General features: G+C 36.5%; 1 protein-coding gene across 1 annotated transcript in view; it reads right to left on the bottom strand.

The window, feature by feature from the left end:
- The window catches only part of LOC140160775 (uncharacterized), a 267538-nt gene that overhangs the window by 37126 nt on the left and 208954 nt on the right, over positions 1-21458 (bottom strand). Inside the window, 8 exon segments of the mRNA XM_072184072.1 lie at positions 65-193; positions 2341-2469; positions 4695-4823; positions 5898-6026; positions 6978-7106; positions 7670-7798; positions 14767-14857; positions 14859-14893. Coding sequence (XP_072040173.1) covers positions 65-193; positions 2341-2469; positions 4695-4823; positions 5898-6026; positions 6978-7106; positions 7670-7798; positions 14767-14857; positions 14859-14893 — 900 coding nt within the window.

Genomic DNA, 21458 nt, shown 5'->3' with positions numbered 1-21458 from the left:
TCCTTACATGACTAAATAAATCCATTACAGATACATATAATATTACACATGACAGTATGCTTACCCTGTGAACATCTGAGTCCCCTCCATCCATTATTACAGATACATCTTCCAGTCCTCCTATCACAGCTAGCACCATTCAAGCAACTGCATTGCTGTATGCAATCTTGACCAAACCAACCATCAGGGCAGGCTGTAAAGAAGAAAACAGAAAAAGGGGTAAGGGACGTGACCAATGTGGGTGGCATATCCTGTATGGTCATCTGTGACCATCTACCATGAATCGGCTGTACAGGACCATTCAATATTTACGCAAGTGGGGTGGTGGGAGTTTTGACCCCCTTGAGTCCACTCAAAACGGTTGAATCCTCCCCCCTTGTTTTCCTAATTTTCTCTATCTAAAACTTAACATCCCCCTCATGGTTCAAGTAAAACATTTAGATTTCCTCTCAAGACCCCAACAATTTCGTGGATTCTCCCTTGAAACTCCCACCTCCCGGCATAAATATTGAACAGTCCCTAATGTCGGCAGAGCTTGTTTTGAGATATGGTCCATTGAACCTTTCAAAAAACAAAAGAAACAAGCAGCAGGGACTTCTAATATATCAATGTAAAGCTTATTTTGAGGAAAAGTGGACTGTCGAATATCTCACAAACTAAAAATGCAGACATTACAGCCCATTTGTGGTGGACGGTCAGCGCCAGTCATATTTGTATAGTCAATAATGCACTTGCGCTGAATGTTGATGCATCCAATGCACTCCCCACAGTGGGGCTTTTGCATTGGACGCATTAACATCTCTGCTGGCATGTGCGTTATTGAGTCCAATTTCTCCATCAACAAGTAATAAATAAACTATATAATAAGTGGGACCTTGTTTTTTTAAGGTTTGTTATACAATTTGTTACTCTATCAAAACCACTGGAGCAATAACTCAAAATTTGGAAACACGATAGGCCTCAATGTAATATAGAAAACAAAACATGAAAAAATCTCACCACCCATCTTAAAATCTTGAATCAAACAATAGGAGTTCCTGTAGAAGCTCTTGCTATAGGTTACTGTCAATTTTATTTTCTTTGGTAAACTTGAGGGAATGCATAGTTTTTGATCATAAGATAAGAAATCTTTACCTCTTGGCTTCTTGAATACTCAAGACTCTCAAATCAGATATAACATTTGCAAATTGACATGGTAATTGTAGTTTCCTTTTGTGTAATGTGACCTGCCCAACACACATAGCGTGCTAGATCCAAAAAGTTGTCACTTTACTACCTAATTGCTTGATAAAATAACCTATGCAAAGCAGAGGAACTGTTGCTATAAATAAATCGCAGGTGGACTTTGGGATGATGAAAGGAAGGACCATGGTTAGCTGACAGATAATAATTATAAATTAATAAAGAAAACTTGAAAGATATCAAGGAGGAAAAGATGGGATGATAAAAAAGGATGAATAGATTCACTTGTCTTCATTAACATGTCTGGGTACTTTATGATGACTGAGATGTTGAGGAGATCTAAACCAGCCCACAAACCCATACAATGTCCAGGTGGATGTCTACCTTCATAGTATTGTAGAGCACGATATTTTCATGGCATGATATTTTTAGTGATTTGGTAAGAGCACTCTTGTTTGCAACAATTGATCTATTTCCCAAAAGCATCTAGGACATATCTGTGAACATGATAAGTTGGTGATTTCTCGGAAAAGTCTAAAATGTTCATTCATCCAAAAATATCTTCCATGTTTGAAATAAGCATTCCAAAGAAATTACTTTGAAACAGTATTTTTACAAAAGTTAGTTTCTCCAATTAGTTGTATTATGCATATAAGGTACCAGATTTGCAAATTATTAAATAATTATGATGCTTTTGTTTTTAAGACTCAATCAAGATTTGCATCAGAAAGAGGAATACGCACCACTCATAAAAATGGGAAATGTTCTTCTTTTGTAAGAATATTCCAATTTTTGAAAAGTACAACTTTTATATTAAGACATTTCGGTCAATCCAATGTCACAAAGTCTCGCAATGCATTGTAAGAGCACTAAGCAGCACAATAGTTTAAAACAGAATACTTGTGCTTGGAAACTCACAAGACTTCGTGAAATTGGCCAATCTTTGACAGGATCATTAGCAGTGGCGCCGCCAGAAATTTTTTTCGGGGGCATTAGGGGCAAAGTGAATTTCGGGGCAAAATCAACAAAGTTTTGCATAAAATTACCGCATAAAAAGTGGTAATTTTGGTTTTTTCTGGGGGGGCAACAGTTCTGACTGGGGGAGCATTCCCCCCCCCCCAGTGGTGCCAGCGCGCCGCCACTGATCATTAGACTTACCTTCCTGGCAATTTTCTCCAGCATATCCAGGTGCACAAGCGCATGAGCCATCTACTGGATTACACCTAGCTCCATTACCACAAGAACAAACATGCTGACAACCATCACCGAAGAAACCATCAGGACATGCTGAAAAATAAGTATTTTACCAGATGTTATAAGCAATTCAGTATCAAAATTATCTCAATTTCATACTTTTTCTGCACTTTGTTTTTCAAGTTACTTTATGTAGTCTAAACTCTTATCTAACTGTTATCTCAAACACTCTCCGACAGGACACAATTCTTTAACACTGCGTGACTTTTACATTCATACCAACACTACAGTGGAAATTCCAATTGAATGAACGCAACCTGACATAGCGTGACAATTTTTTGCGTACACTGTGTGATGTACGTCAGCGTGTGCGACCGTGCGTGGGTAATGCGAAAGTGAATCCAACCATGCCAGCGCACTTGTGATTAGTTAGTATTGTATCCAAGGTCATGCGTTCGCGTTGTAGATTGAAATACGTGAAATATGATCACGGTTGGAATGAATACAGCTCTTGAAAGCTGCGTTCATTCGATTTGAATTCCCACTGTAGTGTGAAGTATGTAGCTTCACAAATGCAAAGTATTTAAATGATTAAATAAATAGCAAAACATAAAATTACAATTCTGACAATTAAAATTATTTAGAAAAAAAAATGAGGTTATGGTACACGGTCTATTTACTTCCACTGAAGTATTTTATCTGCATAATTTTTAGAATAAAACACAATTACTATATAAAGTGTTAGAAACCTCACCACCCACTTATTATTATATATTGGCTAATACTAAGATCTCGAGATATGCTCATCCATCAGTAAACAGTTCATAAACCCCATATACTTCTACATGCATAGCATGACCTTTGAGTGAGCTGGCTACAATACTCATACTTCACAACATGAGGTCAACTTTGGAGTTATGCGTCGTGAATAGAGGTTATGGACCTTTGCCATCGCAGATGATACCATTTTGGCTCATAGCATATAAGCCTCATGCCTTATACAATTCTGCAATAAAATGTATTCACTACCTCCTTCCTTAAAAGGAAATGAAGGATTTCAATTAGGATCATGAGATGGGTTAGGCCTATTCCTGTTGAAATCCACACCCCCTATGGAAGATGTGACCTTGATCTCCCACACAGGGAATGTGTATTTCAAATAGGACTACCTGAATGGGTGACTCCATTTGAAATCTACACCCCCTGTGTGGGAGATAAGGTAATGTCTTCCATAGGGGTGTATGAAATTCAAACGGAACAGCCACACTATGTACACCATTCCTGCAACTCTTTTATTGACGGAAGCATCTTTCTAATGGCACTGTGGTAGTTGTCAGTTTTTAAAAAGTTTTACTTCTGATTTAGTGTGAATTGCAATTATTATATTATAGGAGAGCGATCATAGTGCTCTTTGGGTATAATATCCATCTGTGACCTAAACTTTATTTTTGTATATCCTTCATGGCTATAAATACTTTCTTAATGTGAATATGGATTAAGTGTCAACCTTAATAGGTATGATCTGTGTAGGCGGCATTTTTTTTGTTTCCAATAAAAGATTATTACTGTAACTTAAAAGGTTGACATTCAGAATACCAAGCCTTGCAATAACATATTCCACTATTAACGAAACTTCGCTACATGTTATAGTTTGATCAGCTTATAATCGTCAGGAATTGTTAGGATTTTACCACTACACCTTGTTAAGAGTGATTTAGTTGACCTGTCTGGTCTCTCCTGTGTGTGTTAAAGAAAGTAGACTCAGTATAGGACTTGAATAAATAATTTGCGATCTTCTGGTAAAATGTCACAAGACAATTCTTGAAATAAAATATATTGATATTAATCTGTGATGTTACAAAGGACTGATTAAGAACTGATCAAACTACAGAATCTTGTCTGAATGGTCAATGCATGAAATATTGATAGTACTTTAATCAAGTTCCTTATCCCGTTTAACATTGGTAGCTGTTGGACCAAAAGAGGTTAATAATTTATAGGGTTATGTCCCTGTCTACTGGAATTTGACGCTCCATGATATGCCTATTTGATACAATAAGATAGAGAGGCAGCTGGGCTCTTATCTTCCTAACAACACTTTTGTTATGTGTAAGCCTAAACCATTTTTGATGACAGAAATTTATAATGGCACTTCTCTGTCAGGACTGGTAACTTTCTAAAGCAACAATATGTTTGCCTCCAAGTAAAAAAAACAGTAACTATGAATTTTTTTTAAAGCAGATACGACCTTTTACTGTGATGACAATTCTGAAATTATGCCGCTGAAACATTAAATTTTGATTGTGGTATTTTCTTACCTTTATCACAGATAGCCCCTGTAAATCCTGGTCCGCACGTACACGCACCGCTGATGTGATCACAAGTGGCATTGTTCATACATACACAGACATTCTCACAGTTCTGGCCAAAAAAGGTTGGTTGGCATTCTGAAAACACACAAGACATATATTTAGATAACATATCTTTTGTTTCTTCTCTTGAAACAAATTTCCAGGGTCCTTCAACAATTTAAGGAGTTCATAGTTCAACAAACAATAACCCTTTTTCCATTACAAAGCATATCTGGGAACGAAAGAGGGAAAACCTAAAATCTTGTAGCAAGGTTCCTGGTTCACCCTTTTTATAGGACTACGGCAGTTGCATATCAAATTAAATGTACCTCTCCAAAGACATCACATTCAACTTTCATTTTTGTATGAGAGGTGTGTAGCAGTGATTTTTATATAAAAAAAGTAGGATCTGCTCTGCGTGCTAGCCATGCGCTTCAACGGAAAAGTTTTGAAATATTTTCTCAAAATATCAAGAGCTATCTTAAAACTACTGAACCAATACTAGGCTTGTTTGTACTCATTTTAATGCATTTTTCATGCTGATTCCAAATATGGTCATGAAAATTTATATTTCTGAAATTTTTGAATTTAAATTTTTTTTTTTTTGAAACATGTAGTCTGCAGTCGACACCCATGTGAAGAGAGTTAAGAATATAAAAAAGAATTGATGGGAATCTCCAGGTGCTGATATATAAAAAAAACACACACTTGTGATTTAATTTCAAAGTGAGGTAAAGCACATTGTTATTAAGCACATTTTGTAGTGATCTGATGAGGACTAGTAAAACTCAAAAAACAAAATGAGAGGTTGTAGACAGAGCTAAAAATGCACAAGTATCTTCTTTATTGCAAAATGTTATTTAAAACGCCATCTAAAGATCAGTGGCGTAGCGTCATAGGGCACAGGGGTGGTGCAGGCGAGGTGCACGTACCCCCAACCGATCTGTAATTTTAGAAAATCCCATAGGAAAATTGCTGAAAAAATGGCTTGTGCCCCCCCCAATCAGACCCGGTGCCCCCAAATCAGACCCGGTGCCCCCCAATATGATGACCCACGCTACGCCACTGTGGGGCATGTTGCACCAGGAGGTCTGTTAGAACTGGAGAGGTCTCAAGGTGTCAATTCTAAATCTTAATAGACACACATATTTGTGAGACTTTGGTACCTACCATGATCACAATGTCTGCCATCCCAGCCTGGTGTGCATATACAATCACCGAGTATAGGATCACAACCAGCGCTGTTTAAACATTCACATTTCTCTGTACAATCTTGTCCGTAAGTTCCTACTCTGCATTCTGGAATGAATTCAAAAATGATATTGAAAGTCAAGATACATTTATAGCAATTTTGACAAATTAAATATTTATTATAAAGCAAGATGATTTGGTATTTCAGCAGCTCAATTTTACGAGCAACATTTTCTGCTTTATTTTAATGTCTATACATATACAAACTTGCATTACTACTAGTAATATCTTACAGAGATATGATTATATATGATTATGTTCCCACAAAAATGGCTTTCCCATTTAAAATCCACACTCCCCCTGTGGAAGATTTTGGAAATATCTTCTATAGGGGGAGTATGAATTTCAAATGGAATGAACACATTTGACAGTTCCATTGAATTTCATACACCCCCTGAATAAGATTCAACCAGAATCTTCCACAGAGGGAGGGTGAGTTTCAAACAGAGTTGGTTAAAGTGCTAATTCCATTTGAAATTCATACTCCCCCTGTGGAAGATATTTCCAAAATCTTCCAGAGGGGTAGTGTGGATTTTAATTGGAATAACTAATCTATGGTTGACCAAAACCAGAGATCAACTCGTTCACTTATTTTGTTAAATGCCACCTTCTGTCCTTCACTTTTTTTAATCTTTCAGTAGTCTCCTATAGACGAATCCAAAGAGCCAAGTCATGGTCAGGATTTGGTCAGCCATTATTGGTTCCCTGCATGCACCAAACAGGTGTTGTGAGTGCCCAATTGGGTGGATTAAACCCGCTTAAAATTCGATGTTAGATTCTTTTGTGTTGTAAACTGTCATCATTCTTTTGTCTCACGATAACACGGATGATAGAATGCAGTTTAAAATACCCTTCAAGGCCGCATCATTTCACATTTTAGGTGAGATAGCTGGGTCCCTGTCGTGGCTATGGCTGCCATTGAGGTGTAGGAATGCGTGAAATTGGATTCGTCTATAGCAGGATTTCAAAAAATCTTGAGCAAGTAATGTGACTCCCTACCTTCACTACATGATGATCCCCTCCATCCTGGTGTACATGTACAATCCCCAGTCACAGCATCACAGGTGGCGCCATTCTGACAATCACATGCGTGACGACACATTAGACCATAGTAATCCGGTGGGCAACCTGTTTAAGTGGAGCAATGAACAAAATAAACCAAGATAAAACTACTTTGTTAGAAATGATCAATTAAAACTTATCTAAACTTAAATAATGGCCATTATTCAAAAATAGGCTATTGTATTACAAATCTGTAAAATGCGTTGGAAGCAGAATCTATTTCTGCACATCTTATTTGTAGCAATTGACTAAATATTGACGTCACAGCGTAGGCTACATTTAAATCAATGTAACCCAAGATTTGAAAGTTGCAGTAAATTCTATTGATTTGTATTCAGTATAATGGAAGGAAATCTGTGTAATGATATCTGAGTGTTTTTGTGTTGTTGTAAGCGCAACTTTCAAACCTGGACCTCACTGCATTAAATTGACTGGTGTTTTATTGATTTCTGGGCTATCGTATCAAATGAGGTGTCAAAATGTGCAGAAATAAATTCTGCTTCTAACACATTTTACAGATTTGTAATACAATAGCCCCTTTTTGAATAATAGCTATTATTTAAAGGGGGGTAATTACTTTTTTTGAAATGTTTATTTAAACTAGAAAAGCCCATTTTAACCATACTTACGATCATCACAATTCTCTCCATAGGATCCAAGAGGGCAAAGGCAGAGTCCAGTCTCCTTGTCACAAACACGGTTACCAGGACAATCACACGTCTGCTGGCAGTTAATGCCCCATGTACCATCCGGGCAATCTGAAAGGTCAAAGGTTAAGCAGAGGTCATATTAGTTCTATTGGTAATGACAACACCCATGCAATGGTATCTTGGTTAGTTTCTTGGGGGGATTGAATAACCATCAGAGATGTTAAAAGTGGGTATATGGAGGAAATCAAGAATGGCCTCGTTGATAACCTGGTTTGTGCTATAATTGACCATAGTTATTGTTCATTTAACCAGGTTTATCAATAAAGGTCAGCATTAAATCCATGGTATGAGGCATACTCACATCCTTGGATTAGCTTTCAAGAAAACTGCTTGAAAGTCAAGAAAAATCAAAAAGTCAAGGAAAGATCAATCTTTAAGAAGATAATATATAAATATACCAATGTTATATTCATACACATGCATGCAATTAAACAGACGTGCAATTTGCAAGTTTTCAAACATACCTTAGTAAGTCCCTTATAGCATAAGAGAACTCATCAAGATTAACATGCATTGAGGTTAGTACATGTACATTAGATTGGAATAATGATAAAAAAACAAGATTTTCTTTTTCATAAATAATATATAAAAATATATCAAACACACAAGACGAGTGTGAAGCAAAAGTTACCGGAATGATAGAATATCATAGAAACCAGAACAACCCCTCCAGGGTGTATGAGCACCAGACAATGGAACTGGAAGGAATGTTCTTTGCCCGGTTCTTTGTCATTAAAATTTCAAAGGTTAGAGCCACAAGAGAGATCTGAACCAAAAGAATAAGTGGGGAAAGTGATAGTATCACAACCACCATTCAGGATGTATGGTAAAATCAGGAACCCGCAGTGGCGGCGCTAGGGGGGGGGCAAGGGGGCATTTTCCCCAAAATATTTTTTTCTTGCCCCCACCCAAAATCACGTAATTTCCACTTTTTGCGGCAATTTTATGCAAAATTTGCTAATTTTTCCCCGCTGAAATTCACTTTGCCCCCCCCCCCCCCCCGAAAAAAAATCCTGGCGCCGCTGGGAACCCGGCCTTCCACGTGATTGCAACAGCACCAGATGATATCGTAAATGGCATTAGCATATTATAGAGGGCTCTGTGCCTTTGATGCTGATCAGTTGAATATGGCTATTCCACTTGAATTACTCACTCCAGTTGTGGAAGATATAGGTAAAGCCATAATACAATGGGAGTATGGGTTTTAAAATAATTAATTCTAGCATATTACATTTGAAAAACATACTCCCCCTGTGGAAGATGTTTCCAAAATCTTCCACAGGGGGAATGTGGATTTTAAATGGAAAATCCCATTGATCTTCAACCTAATGTGAAGTAGAGTGTTGTTTTTGCACAACCAAATTAGACAGTAAATGAATTTGTTCAGATTCAACTGCAAATTTAAATTCTGCTGAAGTGCCTTGTGAAAGTAAACATGGCTGCATATTTACTCCAACCATGTAAGGAACCATGTCTAATTTAGTCTTAGGCAAAAAAATTTGTGTGTTGCCCTCAACCGACCGACCCTAAATCCTGAAAAATCAGGGTCACAATTTTTTTTTGAATGATGATTTTAACAGATTTGTTCCAAAAAAATCAATGTTTTTCACTTAAAAATTAATATTTTTTTGAAAGACTAGTCTTCAATTGATGTCTAACAGGTATTTAGAAGTCGAAATTGACAAATGTCCCCTAATTGAAAAAGCATTATTTAATATTTGAGGGGATTTTTAAAAACTGAAGGTTTAAAAAAAAAAAATCCACCCGTCTGACCCAACTTTCCCACTTGAGGGCAAAACAACAATTTTTTTGGCCTTATAGCACTACCGGTGCCTGGTTATGTATCAATGACTTTTCCTATCACAGCCTGATGATGTAATCAATTGTATCAAGCATTAACATTTACAGTGTTATCATTTTTCATTTAAATAAAAAACTAAAACGCTACGAAAATGTTCAGTGTACAATAGAGAACTACTGGTACCTATTGGGGCACCGATAGTACTGTGGGACCAAATTAGACATTGTGCCGATGCCTATTATATAGTACAATCAGTGACAATGCTGTAATATATTCTATACATGAAGGGTACTTTAAGAACTCCGGGATTGTCACTGTTTACAAACTGCTTTGTTTCACCAGTAATTTCAGTTCCTTTCCTTTATCCACCACCCTTATGGAGCCCCTACCTATCTGAGTTACTTATTACTGAGAAGACATATACACACGCACAGACTACAACATCTGAATGGAATTGCTGTAAGAAATACTTCAAAAATGTTTAGAACCTTTTGGAAAAAACCGTAAAACAATGACCCACTACATATCATGTTGATTACTGTGATAATAACCGATTTACATATTATCCATATGAATTTTAAAAATTGCGAGGGGAAAATCAATGTGGAGGAAAGTCGCCTTTGGCATTTCGAAGGCGACTTTTACATTTGACCGATTTTAAGTGCTTGTTTCTTTCTTTCCGTTTTGACAGTGAACTTCCTATCAGGGGAAATCATGTTCTGAAAGTTGCCCCCTTGAGAATAAACAGAGGTCATAAGTCCAGATCTGACTTATAAATGTTATAAGAAATCCATAACTTATGTCTTGTCCTTAATCCACGCATGATCGCTGCTGATTTATGAATGACATGAAATTGTTATTTTGCTTTATTTCCTTTGCCTATAAACATATGCCTTTCCATGATAAAAGCTTGCGTGCTGGCCATAGGCATCAACATAAAAAAAAGTCAAAGTTTTGAGATTATTTTCTCAAAATATCAAGAGCTATTTTAACAACTACTGAACCAATACTAGGCTTGTTTGTACTCATTTTAATGCAATTTTCATGCTGATTCCAAATATGGTCACGAAAATATACAATTCTGAAATTGTTGAGACCCGTGCGGAGAGGGATATTAAATTTGAAATAACCATTGAACACGTCACAAAGGCCACATTTCAGGCCATGCAACATCGGACTCAACACACCAAAGGAATCCCTTTTTACATGAAATCGGTAGCAAGTTGTCTGTCCAATTGCCTTAACTGCATCTGGAGAAGTTTTTTTGGCAACACATTTCTCCTGGGGGAAGGCTAGTTAGGCTACCAGGTAATGCTTAGCCCGACTTTCCCCCTCCCCCAGACGCCCCTTCCCCTAACATTTGCGTTGGGAATATGAGTTACATTAGGGCTAGGGGTAAATGGAATTACTCCTATCCTATAGCTCCAAATGCAATGGACTAAAAATACTTTTAATTCTTTTGACATTCATTTCCAACCTTGGCTTCAGCCTCTAAATGGAGACAAATCCAGTATAATGCATTTTGTGTTTGATCTATATCACAGACAGCGTGCACAAATTGTAAAGGAGAAGTATGATATAATAACTTTATGACTCTTTCTTCTTCCTGAACAGCAACAAGTTGTGCTCTATTTCTTCCCTAGCTTGACAAGGTAATGTAACACATTTATAGTTTCTGTCGATTCATGCCTACGTGATGCGAGAACACATTGCCACTATCGGCATACAATGTTTTCAGTCATTCTTGTTCACTTTTTTGCATATCGGCATATTTTATATATTATTTATTCGGTAAAAAGTTGACCCAATTCTGACAAGGATTTGCCGCAAACACTTTGCCAGTCTGGGCGCCTGCAGACAAACATATCCAACGGCAGACGTGCTTGGGTGAAATAACCAAACCCTAAAGGCGAAGTTTATAGACCATAAACTTTAAGATAGGATGTAAAAAGACCTGCAATTCTGAAAATGAGGCTACTCATGATCACTCTAGGAAAACATCTGCATGGGGACTTCAAACACAGGAATCTCTTCATCAAGATGCATAGCATGGGCAGGTGTGTTGAAGAATATTAAAAATTTGTAGACAGAAAGTTGACAAAACACACATACTTTAACTGGATTTCTAAAGATGCACTCCCGTGAAATATATAACATGAAATAAAACAAACGAAGACGGGAAACAGTTTCCCGTCTTCGTTTGTTTTATTCGAAGAATATTAAAGGTACATGTACATTGTTATGACTGTGTACAAGAAAGTACAATCTGTCCAGTTCATTTTACTATTTTTTAGTTCAGAAGTTCAAGCCATTAAATTAAAGTGGACCAAGAGCAACTCAAATGAAAGATTTGACATGAAAGAAGTTGTTTATTTCTCTCAGGATTCGAACCCCAGACCCCCACATGCCTTGCACTCGATCAGAGACCGATAGCCACAGGTGTTTTGCTGGTCCGGCCAGTGAAACCGTGCTTTATAATTTTTTATATATGACTTAAGGTGATTGTGTCATCACATCACCTGGGATGCATGCATGAGGGCCAGAGGTCTGGTTTCTGTTTTCAAGATCAAATTTTGGACATTCAATTTTGGTGAAAATGATGGGCACTTGTGAAATCCTAGCTAAGACATTGTCTGGTTTAGGGTTAATCCAATTGATTCAAAGCAGTTCACAATTTAATCATTTTCCAAACCTTTTGGTATCACCGTAGTACTATTTATATCTCTTATCCTCATTGATGATCACCACCCTTTTCACACGTCTCTGAACTAAATGAATATTATGTCTTTTGGGAGGAAACTCTTGAATCTGTTGATAGGTTGTGGGCTAATTTACCTACAAAGAAGGTTTCATCCTGTGTGGCTGAAAGTACATCTTATGGCCCAGGGACTTCCTTTTGAGGAGTGCTAGAGCAATCACTCTCTACTGCTCTCCTAAAATCTGATATAGGAGAGTGATTTTTAGCTCTCCTTAGTTGACCATTCTCTCCTTACATTCTATTGTAAATGCTCTAAACAGCTCTCCTTAAAGGATTTAGAAGAGCTATTTAATGCTCTCCTGCAAATTCCAAGACAGTTCCTGATGGTCATACACTCATAAATAACATTGATATTAGACTTTACTATGAAAATATTCCACACTGATCATGCCGAAAGGAAATTAGTGTTTTTTATTATCACAAGAAATTTGTGCTCTTTCAATTACAATTTTAAATATTCAGTCAGAACATGGTGTCAAAAACATAAGCTGTTCCAATTTTTTTCTCTCAATGGGCTTTTCCATTTAAAATCCACACTACCCCTGTGGAAGATTTTGGAAATATCTTCCACAGAGGGAGTATGAATTTCAAATGGAATGAACACATTAGCAGTTCTATTTGAAACTCACTCTTCCTCTGGGGAAGATTCAGGTTGAATCTTTCTCAGAGGGTGTATGAAATTCAAATAGAGCTGCCTAATTTGAACCTCATTCTCCCCCGGTGGCAGATATTTCCAAAATATCCGTGTGGATTTTAAATGGAATAGCCCAATATTTGTCTTCCTCACATGCATGATACTTGTCACTGCAAACACTTACCTTCGACCCTTTTCATATGAAAGTTTGTCATATATATTTACATTTAGGCCCCCTATATGAAGATTGCTTCTAGAGCTTGTGTGCAAGTGCAATGTGGTTTATGTTTTACAGCATTTCAAAACACCTGGTGACTACTTCTGAAGTTTGGCAGAAATTTCACAAATTCTGACATTAGGGAAGTGTTGCTAGGACAACGAATGTTACTAAATATAGCAGAGCATTTGTGGGAAATCCTTTGCCATTCTGCAAATTTGCAATAATGTTTGAGGATTTTGCTTTCTACATTAAATTTAAAATCAACACCAGTGTCAATTTTGCTGTAAAACCTTGGGAAATATAGCATTGGGGCAGCTCAGTTTATAACTGAACTGATATGAATAAGCAAAATCAGCACTAAAATTCACAATAAATTGTTTGACAGTTTTTCAAGTTTTGGTACTCGTTGAACTCTGACCTATTGGGAAAATTGTTTGTGCATACAATATATTTAAAATGTTTAATAGAATAAAAAAAAATGAACAAAATCATAGTTATCTCACAAATTTATTATTTAAAATATTTTAATGATTATTATAATAATAAAATGTATGAATAAAAAGCAATTTCCCCGATAGGTCAAGAGCTCAACCTGTACCAAAACTGATGAAACCGTCCCACAATGCTTTAGGAATTTGTACTGCCAATGTGGCTTATTAAATAGCTGTTGGGATTGGGAGAGAATATATATTAATTAGTATTTGTAGGAAGAGTACAGGTTTTGAGAGTACAGGTGGATTAATATATATATATATGCTGTACCTCAATTGGGTGTTAATATTGTTCCTGGAAAAAAAAAAGTTTAATTGAGTAATATGCAAGGTATGAGGTCAATGTTAAGTAAAATAAATATGAGTTCTCATTCCTTGAATAAGTAAAAATATAAACAAGGTGGGAAATTAATCAGATTGAAGATGCTGTATTAATTAAAAATTAATATTAATTAAAAATTAGTTAGAATATATTACTGTGAGCATTCCATGCTGTGTGGTTAGGTGAGGCAAAGTTAAGCTGTGAGCCATGTTAGCAAAGTTATTAATAAAATAGCCATTCTATTCACACTACAGCGGTGATGTACCAATTATGTGGAAGCTTACTCAAAGCAAAATAAAACAAAAGCCGGTTTGCATTGTTTTTGTGTGCCATTCATTAATTGATTATTGGCTTAACAAAGTAAAAGCAGAGTCTTAATAGACTTGTCATTAGACACAAGGTAAAAAAGTATCCAGCTTATGGCAGAAAGAATTTAAGAACTACCTTGTATCTGTTAATGAAATCATGTGTGGCTCAGAAAAGAGCTGTTTACTTAATTACACAGATCCAAGTTTGATGCATTGCTCCAAACAGTATTTAAATCCATGTGTGGCTCAGAAAAGAGCTGTTTACTTAAGTACACAGAATCTAGTTTGATGCATTGCCCCAATATTGCTTTGAGTTAGCTGTAAGGCTAGTTTACATTCATACTCATAGCAAGATTGGATTGATTCAACCTATAAATTGTGTATGAGTGTGATTGTAAATGACTGGCCCCCATCCTTGATTGATAATCCGCTGTGTAGGTGGATCATGCATGTGCTCTCTGCCTTGCTCGCAGGATGCTCACCCTCTGCGCAGTCCACTCCAATCTTGCCGGCATTGCAGGAACATGCACCGGTGATTGCATTGCACGGTTTTCCGCCGCATCGGCAAAAAAAAAGTGCAGTTAACACCGTACTTTCCATGTTGGCATGCTGTAAAGAATCAGTCCGTCACGGTGTAGTTGTGGTGGGGGGCTAGAAAGTGACAAATTGTAAACGAAAAATAGGGTGGACAGAGAGAAAGTCAAATCAGTACATCGTCAACAAAATTACAATAGTCCCATATTATCTACACTATTACTAATACTATACCCTTAACCTTATTATAGTGTACTACTACAACATCTACATGTATATTACAAGAATAAATTGAAAAGCTCTGCAAAATGTGATCTACATGATAATACCTAGCTACATAATTTATTTTAATGCAAGCATTATTTGTGCCCAACAAACCCTGTTTAATACTTCTGATGACACCAAAAATAAAGTATCATGGTTAGTGAAACTAATTGATCTATGTTTGACATCATATAAGTTTTATGTGAGTGCATTGTTCAATTTGTGTTTTGTCAGTGAGCGAGACAGGAAATTAATAGAAATTAATTTTTTACCAACAATACGGTACATTATTATAAAATGAGATACACCTAGGCCGTACTCTGCCTCAATCGACCGCATGAAATGACCAATTTGGAACAATATTGTGGCAAAGTATAAAGGTTGTAGCCGGAAGAAGCCCAAATTCAAGTTCATTTCAAGTTAGGCCAAGAAAATAATACAATTGTTCTTAGAAACTGTGCGCATAAACAGATTTGATGCATATTGCTATGCAATCAGTCAATTACAGGTATCATTTTTATTACTTGTCTGAAAAAAAATGGGCACAAAATTCAATACATTTTTAAATGTAGACCTATTTAGCACACATTTTTCAATTCAGCTTTCAACATGAACATTTTGAGTATTTCCTAGTATGTCATTGGTGGTATTTACCAATAAATGCCAATATATTTCGCACCCGGTTAGTTGTGCCAAACATTCAAATTTACTAGCATTCCAAGTACTTGCAATTCAAAATTATGAAACATGATCTTCATCCATGGTGTTGTCTTTTTAAAGACATTTCTTGTTTGCTTTATCGACAGTGTTAAAAAGATGCAAGCCTCTTTCAGTGTTCCCCTATTCCAAATGCCAACAGCGAACACTACTCAAATAATAGAAAGCATTGTTCTTTTCCAATTGGCACCAGATAAATCGGCCTTCCTTTTATATTACCAATCAAGGATCGAAGGGAATTTGATTGACAGTAACGTCAGACACGATTTAGTCTTTTTATCTCTGTCTTTCATTATAAAGGTTCTGTTTTGATAATTATTGTGGATGCTAAGTAACTTTCTTTCCTAATGTTGGTCATTATTGCCTGAAGTTCAAACAGATTTATAAACTCTGAAGTACACTGCCAATGAGTTCAAAATACACTACAAGATTCCTATTGCGGCTGCCTGCATAGGTACACCGTCGCCAATGTTCCTGACTGGTACACACCAAGTACCTATAGATACAGTACCAATGCTGTTACTGCACACGACCCACCAGCAGTGGTACTGCACTGGTACTCCCCTGGTACTGCACTTTACCATCCAAGTACCTTGGCGATGACGTACCTGTGCAGGCAGCCGCAATAGGAATCTGGTGGTGTAACTTTACAGATCTATACAGATCATAATCTGCTCACGTACACATACATTTTCAAACGGAAATGAATTTCTACATCCTACGGTATGTACTTTTTGTTGCAGTCCTACACATGTTCATATATGTCCATCTGTCATCAGATGTGAATCAAATGACTTGGTGAGTTTCCTGGCATTATCAAACTACTTAGCATGACAAAGCTAGGCAACTCTATCAAAACATTTCTATTGATTTGACTTCAGGTATTGACTAATATAGAAACACTTTAATGGACGGAGCATGTTATAATAACACTCATATGTGCAATGTCGGATTTTAAACAACATAAATCATAAGTATCAGTGACCCAATTTTTGATTCATTATAGTGTTAGAATCTATGGTGAAGAACCCCTGGCCCAAGTTGGATTTGTATGCAGCTCAGACTGAGAGTCAAGATCATGTAGGGAACATTCAACTTTGTGGTTCTTTTTGTTAAGTCAAGCCAATTGTTTTCAAACAGAATGCCGAGTGTAAAATTAAAAAAATCTTTTTTGAAAGTTTTGAGGTCAAAATGGAAAAAAAAATTAAATATTACTAGTAAAATGAGTTTTCACACTAAACCACACACACAAAAAAAAGATTTTAATGATTTAATAGACTGATGATACGTCCAAAAAAACAAAGCATTATTATTGATTTTATTTCCAGGTCATCATGATGACCTCTTCTGTATCTGCATCATATTAACACAATAAACTAAGCTTTCACCGTCAGAAGCTTAGATTAGGTTCGTCAGCTGACAAGATTACCAGTTGCCAAAAATCTGAGCTTTACTGTCAGAATAAATTGACTAATTTGCCAACAAGTCTATGAGTATGTTAACCACAACATATGGAATAATTTTAAAATGACATTATTTTTTGCGGTGTTTTAGACACCAATAATTATGCCGATTCAAAATTTAACATGTGTGAGTGTTTATACATAAAATTGCAATGCTGTCAGTTGTCACATCTTGAAAACAATGAAAATGCCAGGCAAAAATGTCCTAATCCCCTAATCAATCTAATCAAATTGCATGAAAAAATTATCAGTTTTACAGCATTGTGTGACATGTCATCGATGTATCATTGATATCTGTCACATAGAAATCAACTGCTCAGTGCCAGAAGTGGGTAAGTGCAATAGCTGCCATATGTAGACAAATACAATATAGTGTGTGTAAATTGCCAAATGTTCAGAGAGCAGCTATTGCACTTACCCACTTCTGGCACTGAGCAGTCAAAATGCACCAATAGTTTATTACTATTATTACTATTATACAGGGTAGGCCTATTCTTAGCTATCAAGGCCAACTCTAAACTTGCACATGATTTTAAATATCATTTGTGTGATATATATGAAGTATGGGTTAGAGAATCCAATCTCTTTGATTCAAATTCCTTAACTAATGTTACCCACTTAAAATGATAGTTGATATCAAAATTGATGAGTCATTGATGGAATGATGAATCAGACAATGTAATAGACAATGCCAGAATGAATGTCAAGTGTTTTGAAAGACAATAAAATGTGATGAGTGATATCAATATAATTATGATGATATTCAGTATTATATGTACAAGATTGGATTTTGTTAACAATGGATATCTTACATTCTCAAGCCTATGTCATATCTGCTTGATGTAATTCACTTCCATATATCTCTGCTTTTTCTCCCCCCTTTTTTTGTACCTATATTTTGGCTCATCTGTTAAAGGGCTATGCAATAATTATGAGTCTCCCCTCCCCCGGAATAAAATTTCCAAACAGCCTGTCAGAAATTGCTTCCCCCAGGGGGGTATCCTAAACCTCTATTCACGAAAATAAAGCTTACACTTCACCCGTGTTCAAATATGCCTCAAAAGTTACAGGCCAGCCGGGCTTGACCTTAAAAAGTTACCGCCAGCCGGGTCGGCAACTAGATGACAGTCAGAAAAGTTACCGGCCAGGCCAAAAAGTTACCGGCCAGGTCAAAAAGTTACAGGCCAATGGCCGGCTGACCGGCCCTATTTCGAACGCTGCACTTCACCCAAAAACACATATATTATTTGAAACTGAAATGCCACCAAATATTTTGACATATCACCAAAGGAAACAGTTCTCAAACTCTTTGCACAGTAAGAATTTTGACAAATATTTGACGGAAACCAACTAATCCCAACAAGGAAATGAGAAAAAATTAATTGCGTAAACTCTGAAGGAAACACCTGGAACCGATTCCATGGCAACAGAAAGATTGATGATGTAAAGAGCTGAAAAATGTTAAGAACATATTTAATCTTGAACACATAGAAACATTTCTGAAATATTTCACCAAAATATTTGAAACTCTGTGCCAGGAATATCACATTTCACAGTCAGGATGTCAATGTTACATTTTTCATGTCGTAATTCTAGCGTTTCACAATGCGATGCGCCTCTATCTGTCGCTGGGTCGAGGCCAAAATACGCAGTGCATCATGGGAATATGAGTCGACATCCAAAGCCCGCGTAATACGAATACAATACAGGAACATGCATCATTGTGGGTTTAAATGTCATTATAATGACGTTACATGCAAATGCACACTAAAACAACAATTTACAACTATAGTAGATCCATTTTCTATATATTGATCACAGGGAATCCTTTGTGGAGCTGTTTGCAACATATTTATTATCACACTCGTGTGAAAATTCAATAGCAGCTAGAACGGCGATGTCGACTCTGGAGTCGAAAATTTGACTGCCAAAAGCAACCGCTGGCGGCGCATCGTATTGTGAAACGCAAGAATTCAGTAATTGATGATTTTTAGGGAATGGAATTTTTTCTACAAAAACAGAAAAGAAAATTATCAGCTAGTGTCAAAAGCGTAAGTTTATCTGCTATATTAAAATTATGAAGACGGCCAGAAAATTAAGAAATTGTTCACTTCTTCAAAACAAACTGATGTCATCTGTATATAAAGTGGAGGCACAACATGATGTGATCGAGCAAAAAATGCTGACTCTTATCATAATTACAAAATTTGCTGACTTTCTTCAAAGTATAATTTTCATTGTCAAAAGTTTTTGACCACAATTGTTATTTTGAGTTGTTTATTGAAGGCGTGGCAGATCATGAAGTCAATAATGTGATCACAATTGGCGGCTATTTCAACCATTTTTGTTGAGGAAGGGAGGGTTTATATGGGTACATATATAGTTTGTCGCATAAGTGGAATCAGCCACATCCAATTTAGCTTCAGAATTCATTTCCTATAGATGTCACCTGTTGACAACTATGTCCAATCAGTTTTAATGCTCTGTGTGCTAGCCATTGGCTTCAACATAAAAAGCCCAAGTTGTGATATATTTTCTCAAAATATCAAGAGCTATCTCAAGAACCAATGAACCAATACTAGGCTTGTTTGTACTCATTTTAATGCATTTTTCATGCTGATTCCAAATATGGTCATGAAAATTTACATTAATGATATTTTTGAATATTAACAAAAAAATTGAAACGTGTCGTGTGCCGTCGAGAGAGTTAAAGGAAGTGTCCGGCAATCACAACATTATGTCTTATATGTTAGAAAAATAATTATCAAGCACGAATCATATGGTTTTATTTCAAACAATGTCATATTAACCATAAAAACGAATAAAAACAGCCATCTCTCAACACGCGATATTCAAAATTCCCGCGCTGAAATTTTCTAGAGCAGTGACGTCATGGATATTTGTGCTCATTTGTCGTCAGGCTCACCTGTGCAATGAGAGCGTCATTGCTCTAGAAAATCTAGGAGCGGGAGAGTTTGAATATCGCGTGGTGAGAGATGGCTGTTTTTATTCGTTTTTATGGTTAATATGACTTTGTTTTAAATAAAACCATGTGATTCGTGCTTGATAATTATTTTTCTAACATATAAGACATAATGTTGTGATTGCCGGACACTTCCTTTAAGTATGGGCTATTCCAGTTGAAATCCATACACCCCCTATGGAAGACATGACCTTAATTTCCCACACAGGGAGTGTGAATTTCAAATGGGGCCACCCATTTAGTGTCATCAAAATGGGTTATTCCAATTGAAATCCATACACCCCCTATGGAAGACACAGCCTTAATCTGCCACACAGGGGGTGTGAATTTCAAATGGGGTTACCTGAATGAAGGGGTGTGTGGATTTCAACTGGAATAGCCCAATTTTAGGGCCTATTCAGAAAGGGCTCATTTTCTGTTTGATTGTGCTGTTCCATTTAAAATCTACACTACACTCCCCCGTGGAAGGTTTTGGAAATATATCCCACAGAGGGAGTATGAATTTCAAATGGAATAAGCACATTAGGCAGCTCCATTTGAATTTCATTCACCCTCTCGAGAAAAATTCAACCTGAATCTTCCCCTGAGGGAGAGTGAGTTTCAAATGGAACTGCTAATGTGTTCATTCCATTTGAAATTCATACTCCCTCTGTGGAAGATATTTCCAAAATCTTTCACAGGGGTAGTATGGATTTTAAATGGAATAGCCTATTGTGGAAGATATAAAAAATATATATCAAATAAAAAAAATGCTTTTTGCCAGGGTTTTTTCATTAATTATTATGTTTCGTTCATCAAAAGTTGAACATATTATTTTAAAGTTCACTACTCCACTGCAGGCCTATATTGATACTTTAACAATTATACTTTAATTTTAATGTATCCATAAAAGTGCACATTCGCTATGTCATTGAGGTTAAGGACTGGGTGGCAATTTCCATAGGCAAATGGTACTTCCCTTAAGGGGGTACTACACCCCTGTGGTAAATTTGTGACTATTTTTGCATATTACTAAAAAAATAATAATGCACTGGTAACAAAAGTTATGTATATTATTGGGGCAAGGAATCTAATTACTACACTGAAATTTCAGTGATTCAAGACAAGCGGTTCAGTATATATGATAGGAAATGAGGTACATTCTAGCGGTACCTCTTTTCTTATCATAACTAACAAACCGCTTGTCTTGGGTCACTGAAATTCCTGTGTAGTA

Source organism: Amphiura filiformis, chromosome 9, assembly GCF_039555335.1.
Source record: "Amphiura filiformis chromosome 9, Afil_fr2py, whole genome shotgun sequence".
Lineage (NCBI taxonomy): Eukaryota > Metazoa > Echinodermata > Ophiuroidea > Amphilepidida > Amphiuridae > Amphiura > Amphiura filiformis.
This window is presented reverse-complemented; position numbering and strand designations above follow the sequence as displayed.